The sequence below is a fragment of the Gossypium hirsutum genome, chromosome A07, assembly GCF_007990345.1.
Source record: "Gossypium hirsutum isolate 1008001.06 chromosome A07, Gossypium_hirsutum_v2.1, whole genome shotgun sequence".
NCBI classification, from domain to species: domain Eukaryota; kingdom Viridiplantae; phylum Streptophyta; class Magnoliopsida; order Malvales; family Malvaceae; genus Gossypium; species Gossypium hirsutum.
In genome coordinates, this window is record NC_053430.1 from 44,636,057 (window position 1) to 44,645,445 (window position 9,389).

Genomic DNA, 9,389 nt, shown 5'->3' on the forward strand with positions numbered 1-9,389 from the left:
GAATATGCACATCTCATCATATACAATATGCAGATAAACTTTCACATAAAAGTGAGCTCATGTGACATAGATATATCGTATGATTTCACATCGCCTCTCACACTGATCTGATGTCACATAATCATAGGAATAGTCTCATAGATTGCTCTCGTATGCATCACATAACTACCTTATGAATTAGTGCAAATCAAGCTCACATATAAACTTGGAGTACATACCTGTTTAACCTTTCGCATTGAATATATTTATAAGCAATTCTTATTACGAAGTCTTACCCGGACATAATCTCCACACGAAGTTATCGGGTCTTACCCGGACAAAATTCCCACACGTAGTCATCGGGTCTTTAGAGCTCGGATATAGTACGAGCACAAAGCTTACGGACATTAATCAGTGATAATATTCTCGCATAAAGCCTGCGGGGTTTTAACCCGGATATAGTACTGACACAAATGCCCTTCGGGACTTATCACATTTATGCACTTTCACATCCATCACGTTGGCCACTCGGCCCTGTCACATATATACACTTTCACATTCATCACATCGGCCATTAGGCCTTATCACACATATACACTTTCACATTCATCACATCGGCCATTAGGCCTTATCACATATATACACTGTCTTGGCTGAATCTACATCTATCATTTTCCAATATCACAATTTAGAATTCACGTATGGGTTTAATCAATAGCTTATGAGCAACTAGAACAAGTTTATCAATGTTTACAACACAATCTCAAATTCAGCACAAGCTGTTTTTCCTGAGCAATAGTCACTAAATCATTTATAACTGGAGCTACAAAACTCCAAATCACTTTCTGTTAATTTTTCCTGAATATAGACTCGTATATCTTCCATCCATAAAATTTCCAGAATTTTAGGTTTGGCCAATCAATACCAGATTTTTCTTAAAGTTTCCCCTGTTTCACTATTTAACTAATCTGACCACTCTTCACTACGAATCAGATTTCACATTTTACAGAATTCAAAATGTGTTGTATTTGATTTCATTTGAAACTAGACTCATTAAGGAGTCTAAGCATATAAATTTTATCTTATAACCATTTTTGTACAATTTATAATGATTTTCTAAAAACGGAACAGAGGATTACAGTGTCATTCTGCACTGTCTCACACAACTTTAAATATCTCATTATCGGAAATAAGTTTTCTTACACGGTTTCTTTTATAAGAAACTAGACTCATTAAGATTTAATTTCATAATTTATTCAGCCTCCCATTCAACTCCAACAATTTATGGTGATTTTCTAAATTCATGTTACTGCTGCTGTCCTGAGCAGGTTTATCACAATTTTACTCTTCTGACATATCCTTTTAGCACTTCATAATATCATATCCATTTGGCAACATATCATATCAATAACTTACCTATACTTCATAATAGCCATTAGGCTATATGCATAAAAATTTACAATAGAGTTATGATTCTTTTAATATGTGCTTAACATATTATACTCAATCACATTATAGGCTTTAATACTTAAAACTTACCTTGATCGCTAATGTACGTCAATTCCGACTATTCGACCAATTTCCCTTTTTCCACGATCCGACTTTGTTTCCATAAGCTCTTGATGCTCAATCAACAATTTTTAACTTCAAATTTGCAAACAGCAATGTCATCACTTTACATAACAGAAATTAAATTTCATTACTTAAACTATCCACGACGATCACCTTCCGAGCACCTTAATTTTCTTTAAGCTAAACCACCTCATAGTATACATATACACATTCGGCTAATTATAAAACAAATCAGCACTCATAACCGAATCATTGACTAAAATCACATTCGGTAATATGCTTTTAAATAATTTCAATATTTATTAACATCTAAAACTAATTTGCTTGGGGTGCCATGAATTATTCAAATCGGTCGAATATCATTGAATCTCTAAAATCATGCTTATAACCACTTGGCCGAGTTTCACATTTCAAAGCCACATATATATATTATTCAAAGTATTTAACAACACTTAAAAATCCAAAACCATAAAACTCAATTCATATAACACCAAACTCAATGCTAAATCACCCTAGGCACATTCGGCACTAGCACAAGCACACACACATTTAACTTTTCTAAAATTCAACTTTAACAAGCTTCCTATGCTTCCATGATAAAAACCGAATGCTCATCTTACCACCAACATGCATATTTAATTATCTCAAGCCTCTCTTAATCAATTTTATTCATAATAGCATGAACTCAACAATCCATTACTCATACAAAACAATATAACCGAAAGTCTTACTCATTCCAAAAATTCAAATCTCAACTTGGTCACAAAAATAACTTGAAATCTCACCAACACAACATCAACACCAAGCAAGAATGATGCATCCATGGCCGAGTGCCATTTCCATCACATAGCAAGATTTAGACCATGGGCTAGGTAGAACTCAAGCTAACAACTAAAACATGCATGCATCTCATGGAACATCATCAACCATACCTTAGCCTAGTTACATGCATGGCCAAACCTCTTCAATCTTTCTTCTTCCTTCCTCCTTAAAATTTTCGGCCAAGGATGAACCAAAGGATGAACACTTTTTTTTTTTTTGTTTTTCTTTCCTTCAACTCACGGCAAGGGGGGGGACAATCACACATATCCTTTCTTTTTTTTTGTTTCTCATCCTACTAACACTAATATTTTATTGCCCATGCTCTTTATTTTATTGTTTCCTCCCATGATGCACCAACACAACATGTCTATGACATGTTTTGCCCATCACCCTTTGTCCATCCTAATGTCATGGCCGGCCACTACTAGATGGGGGGGAAATTTGACATGCAAGTCCCCCCTTTTTCAACATGCACTAATAGGTCCTTATGTTTTGATCTATCACATTTCAAAAATGTCACACATAAGCCCTATTGACTAAATTCACAAGAAATTTACTAAATCGAAGCTTAAAATTTTCACACATTTATTTTAGACAATAAATATCATGTTCAAATAATTTGGTTACTCGGTTTAGCGGTCCCGAAACCGCTTTCCGACTAGGGTCAAATTAGGGGTGTCACAAGCGATCCCCGTTCTCCACTCCATTTGGATTGATCCCTTATCCGAGTCCTCGATCAACCTTGCAAATCCTTCGAATATCAGCCACACTAATGTAAGTTCAAATGAACTTAGTGAGTTCCTTCACTATGTCACACATAATTTAACCCTATCGCACGAGGGTAACGAATGTCAAATAAAATAATAGACGACATATTAGTCTTTCAATTGGTTTTCTCATTTTCGATCAGGTTAAGGACATGTTTAGGTTCGTCTACTAATATAAGTTGTCTTTCTATATTACAATCAAACCACATAATACCACTGAATATTTGTTAAACATTAGACAATCAGTGAGCAACATTTGCTTCCATTTTACTTTGCATACAAAACTCATGTGAGAAAAATATACAAAGTATTAATGTAATTCATGAATAATTTTATTAACTAATTGATTCGAAAAATTACAAGTGTACTTAGATGAAAATACTACACTAAGGGCACCAAATCCAACATCCCTCACATTATCCATGGAACCCTTGAGTTTGGCAACACTACCTTCCAAAGCAGATAGCATATCCCTTGATCTGCTAGCTTTCCTACCCCTCCCACTAGTCTCCCTAGGCTCAACCTACTCTTCTACTCCTTTCGTCATCTCAACCAGTGCCTTACCGAACACCGACTCTTGATACCAATTATCACGAGGCTAGAACTTTAGTTTGGGAAATCACGCGACCTTAGGCGATTCATTTGCTTCAAATCCGCCTAAGTCAGTCTTCCTCTCGAAAGTGAGAATTCACAAAGGAAATTCTCTAAGGCATCAAAATAAAGTGGAAACAAACTCTCAAGAGAAGAAGAAAAAAGCGAACAAAAAAGTCACAATAATGCAAATGCACACCGAATGTTTGAGAAAATGTTCTTAAAGTGTTTCTATTACCCATGATCCAACGTTTAGTTTAAAATACATCAACAATTGAAAATTTAAGCCTATCTATAAGATGAGAGTACTAAGAGATTTAAATACTATAGGATTACAAATATTCACCATTGTAACTTTAGTTTTACTAGAGTGCTTCACTGGACTACTAAAGCTTCAAGTAAATAGGCTTCTTAATGTGTTCCACGAATTAGGCTAGTTCATGTGAGTCAAATGAGCCTCATTTAATTAATTGACCTCCATGAGATGTTTTGGGTGCATTTGTCACATGCTTTTATTTGCGGCTTGTGACACCTACACGAGAGATTAGCCATTTACTTTCCCTTAGGACATGGACATCAAATCGGGTAGTAAGTTTTGGTAATATTTATTGATTAAAACATATAGCATATGTGAGTTTTGCTTTAGTCAGGTTGTGAAGTAGCATTTTTGTCATACTTGTGGGTTCTTACATCATTTTGATTATGTTATGTTCTGTTTTCGGGTAGGAAGTTTTGGTAATATTTATTGATTAAAACATATAGCATATGTGAGTTTTGCTTTATTCAGGTTGTGAAGTAGCATTTTTGTCATACTTGTGGGTTTTTACATCATTTTGATTACGTTCTGTTCTGTTTTATATTAGTCGAGAGAAGTGCATGAAAATAGTGGTTGAGGTTGCTGTAAGGTAATCCTTCATTCAATCTCTTGTTTCATCTTGAAAACATATCATTCTTTTGCTACTTTTCAATTACTTATTTCCAAATTTTACATATTGAAATTAACCACAGTTGTCAACCACAAGAGGAAAATAAATAAATAAATACTAAATAAAGTTTTGCTGCTCAACTAGAGGTGCCCTCACCTGAACTTTCTATAGCTTAACTGCCTGCCGAGTATTAATAAACTACTTGAAAGCTAGCTTAGCATTGGAAGTAGACGAGTATAGCAATGAAGATGCAGAAAAGCTGGTGCTGCTGCTCTGGGGATATGAGTTTTGGATCATTGATGATGGAGAGTTGCTGTTCCCTTGGTGATTATGATCCGAGTCCGAAGAGCCATCTGGAACCATGCTCAGTTTCATACACTCTTCCCTCTCCTGCTTTATTTCCTTCAGCATTGCAGCTACGTCTTTCATGGTAGGTCTGTCATCAGGGGAAGGGTTTACACATAGCAATGCCACCCCTATGGTCTGCAACATTTCCTCAATCTCGGATTCCGGCCTAGCTTGTAAGCTCGGATCTAGCACTCCAACCCCACCTCTTTTCTGCCTGACCCAATCTACAATGTGGAGTCCATCTGGTATGGTTGGATCAATCGGTTGTTTTCCTGTTAGGACTTCTAACACAACAACTCCGTAGCTATACACATCACTTTTTTCTGTTATTTTCATCATATAACCATACTCTGCAATGACATTAAACCATATGAGAGTTGCCATTTTCATTTAATCATCACATATTCAGCAGTATACAAGAATGCGATGGCAATATTGCATTTTTATGTCTTTTGACAGTTATTGCATATTCTTGAGAAAATGGAAATGCAGTTTTATATGCAAGCTGATAATTCTGATATGCAAGGATTTTGAACAACCTGGAGCAATGTAACCATAGGATCCAGCAACTGTGCTAGAAGACCTAGCGAAATCTCCAGTGTCGACAAGCTTGGCAAGTCCAAAATCAGCAATGTAGGATTCAAACTGGGGACCAATGAGGATGTTGTTGGCCTTGATATCTCTGTGAACAATGGGAGGAACGCAGTCATGGTGTAGGTAAGCCAAACCTTGAGCTGCTCCCAAGATGATTCGATATCTAAGATCCCATTCCAAACAGCTGCCATTGCGCTCATGAAGAAGACTTCCCAAGCTTCCATTTTCCATGTAATCATACATAAGCAATCTTGTGCTTCTGTTCCAACAGCAACCTAAGAACCTGACTATGTTTTTGTGGCGGATAGAACCGAGAGTTTTTACCTCAGCAGAAAAGGAATCACGAACTCCGCCTATAACAATTTTATCACTATGACAATCATATCCAGCTGCCATTGTAGTTGGCCAAAGCTTCTTTACAGCAATGGTTTCCCCATTTTCTAGTTCTGCACGATAAACAATCCCCGAACAACCCTTTCCGATAACATTACCTTCTACCAAACATTTCAAAACTTGATCAACTGAGAAATTCAACTTCTGGAATGGAGTGAACTGCCAAGGCCATGAATCCCCTCCCATCTCAGAATCATTATCATCTCCTATCATCTTTCTAGCTCTAAAGACTGCAAAAGCCCCAAATATTGCTAATGCAATGGCCAAGGTAGTAAGAAGTGCAATAGCTATTTTAAGTTTTTGTGATCGTCTGAAACCACTATCACTTTGCATACCAGTTGCTGAAGCACTGCTAAGGAAACATGAATCGTGTCCCTTAGAACACAGCCCTTGGTTTCCAGCCATTTCTGTTGCAGATAACTGTCGGAACAACTTACTGTCCGGGAGGTAGCCGGTGAAATTGTTGTAGGAGATGTTCAGAGAAACAAGGTTGTCAAGCCCAGAAATTGCTACCAAGTCACCTTCAAGCTTGTTGTGTGAAAGGTCCAATATTGATAACTTGTTCAGTGCAGAAACTTGAGGTGGGATTACCCCAGATAGTGCATTCCAACTTAGATTTAGAGCAATATCTAGAGCTTGGATGTCGAACAGTTCCTCTGGTATCGTGCCAGATAGTGCATTGCTGCTAAGGTCAAGCAATTGAAGATTTAAACAATGACCAAGAGAGGAAGGGATTGCTCCAGAAAGAGAGTTTCTGCTAAGTATAAGTCTATTGAGTGAAGTTAGTTGGCCAAAACTCTCTGGAATTTGGCCCTTAAACTGATTAACAGAAACATCCAATACCTGAAGTCTCGTAAGAGAAGATAGAGAGCTAGGAAAAGAACCTTCAATGGTGTTGTTGCTAAGGTTCAACATTTGCAACTGAGTGCAGTTACCTATCTCATCTGGCACTGAGCCACCAAGATGGTTTTCAGACAGGTCAAGGAAGCTAAGGTTGTCTAGGAGCCCAATCTCTTTCGGGATCATTCCGCTGATTCTGTTATTAACAAGCCGGACTCTAATAAGGGAACTGCAATTGCCAATCTCCGGAGGGATTGTGCCCGAAATATCATTAGAAATTAAGAGAAGCTTTGTTAGATTTTGAAGCTGAAATAAACCGGAGGGTAAGCTACCAGTGAGTGCATTATGTGACAAGTCTAGAGCCTCGAGGCTCCTCCAACTAGCTAATGCTGCTGGAATGCTTCCTTCAAGTTTGTTTTGCCACGCAAAGAAGACCGTGAGCTTTGTTAATGTCCCAAGCTCTGCCGGAAGAGAGCCTGATATCTGATTAGTATCAAGCTGTAACTGTACTAGGCTTGTGGCATTAGATAGAATTGGTGGTATAGTGCCAGTGATATTGTTGTTACTAAGCATGAGCTCTTGAAGATTAGAGAGGTTGCCAAATGAGTGGGGTATGCTACCAGAAAAATAATTTAAGGACAGATCAATGGTCATCAAGCTTTTGCAGTTCCCTATTTCCTCAGGAATACTCCCTTCAAAGTTGTTCTGCCACAGCAACAACTTCTCCAGCTTCTGGAGCTTACCCAACTCCGGTGGAAGTGACCCGAAGAGATCGTTCTCATACAAATATAAGTCCACAAGCTCTGAACAGTTGCCAATGTGTGGTGGAACCTCACCTGAAAGCATGGTGGTATATACTGATAGAGTTTGGAGTTTGGTTAGCTTACCTAGTGAAACAGGAATTGAACCAGAGATTTTAGTATCAGCAAGGCCCAACACCTTCAGGTTCTGGCAGTCTCCAATCTCTTCTGGGATTCTTCCTGCAATGTCCTTGTTCCCACCTGCACGTATAACTTCAAGATTTGACAGTTTACCAAGTTCAACTGGAAGGTTCCCACTTAAATAGTTGTCAAATATGAGGAGATTCTTAAGGCTGCTGCATTCACCAATGGCTGCTGGGATCTCCCCAGTGAGCTGGTTGGAGTTTAAAATCAAGTCCTGTAGGTTGTGGAGCTTTCCAATACTTGAAGGAATGCTACCAACGAGACTGTTTGCGCTGACATCGATGACAGTTAGTTGCAAGCAGTCTCCAATATCTGGTGGGATATTTCCAGTGAGATTAGCACCAGAAATGACCAGCTTCTGAAGGGAAGGAAGGGATGAAAGATTGGAAGGAAAGGGAAGAGCTAGCTGGACAAACTGGATATTGATTTCAATGACGAAGTTTTCAGAAGAACAAGTGATATAAGACCAGGTACAGGGGTTGGGGTCTGAAGGATGCCAGTTGGAGAGTGGTGGAGGAGGTGAAGGGGAGCTATGAAGCCAAGATAGTAACGCAATAGCTTCACTGTTGGCTGCAAAAACAGCATTAGGTAAAAGTGTAAAGAAGAGTGATAGAATTAGAAGGCGATAATAGTGAAGATGAGTGGTCAAAGATTGCCTTGGCATTGCCTGCTGCTTGTAGTTTTTGGACTGCCTCGGCATTGGCATTGCCAATATTGCCTCAAATCCCAAACCCCTCCTCTCTTAGTTTTGCATTGGGTCTCTCTCTCGTTTCTTTTTTCTTTTTTTTTTTTATGCTTATCTAAAACGTAGTCTACTTGAGCTTCTAGTGCTATTAGTCTAATACTATTTCTACAACTATATTTCCTTTGCAGGCAAGCAAGAAAAGGGTAGATAAAGAAACCATTTGGAACTCACACACCACACCACACCACCATCACTACCTTCACCTCGGGGTTCTGTTTTTTCCTTGTAATCTTTTTGAATATGTTTTGTTAGAGTACTTATGAACAGATACACCATGTGTTTTTGCATTGTTTTCCTCAAAATGATTACTAGACTGGGCTGGTTTATTTTTGGAATTTGAGCCAAACCTTTGAGGCTAGTCAAGCAAGCATCTTGGGTTCTTTTTTTTTTTTTTAACACTTCTCTTTTCTCAAAGAAGAAACAAATTTGATTTCAAATTTTCATGAACTACTGTTTCAAGGAAAATCCCCAATTGGTAAAATAAAATCACCCATCAATTACTCTGTTTTACCCTCTCCACCCATGATTCTTAACCTGGGATTTCTCATTCTTCAAAACAGGTGACTATGGCCAAAATTATAGTATAACATAAAAAGCAATTTATGGTACACGATTAACAAGATAAGTCTCATCTTTTGGTCTATAAAAAAAGAGAGGAAGAAGTTGTATTTAATTATAAATCAAAGCAAGAAGTCCGTACAGATGCATCATCTTCTCCTTGTCCTTACCTGATCAATCTAGTATTCAACCTTAATTGTGAAATGTGAATCCCTTAATGGAGATTTCAGTTTTTTTTTCTTCTTATAATAAATTGTGTTCACTTCCTTGCTTGCTTGTTTGTTAGCCTAAACCAATGCTTGTGCCAGGG

General features: G+C 37.9%; 1 protein-coding gene across 1 annotated transcript; it reads right to left on the minus strand.

Moving 5' to 3' along the window:
• Positions 1-4,659: 4,659 nt before the first annotated feature.
• On the minus strand, positions 4,660-8,656 carry LOC107952712 (LRR receptor-like serine/threonine-protein kinase RGI2). Its single transcript, XM_016887873.2, has 2 exons — positions 5,545-8,656; positions 4,660-5,355 (listed from the first exon to the last, which is right to left on the minus strand). Exons 1-2 carry the CDS (start codon positions 8,480-8,482, stop codon positions 4,856-4,858), a joined length of 3,438 nt encoding a protein of 1,145 aa, XP_016743362.1. The 5' UTR covers positions 8,483-8,656; the 3' UTR covers positions 4,660-4,855.
• Between the last annotated feature and the right edge of the window lie 733 nt (positions 8,657-9,389).

Coding starts and splice junctions, on each gene's coding strand:
- LOC107952712 (XM_016887873.2), bottom strand. CDS start 8,482: ATGCCAATGCCGAGGCAGTCCAAAAACTACAAGCAGCAGGCAATGCCA. Junction 5,356..5,544: donor CTATGGTTACATTGCTCCAG/GTTGTTCAAAAT, acceptor ATGTCATTGCAG/AGTATGGTTATATGATGAAA.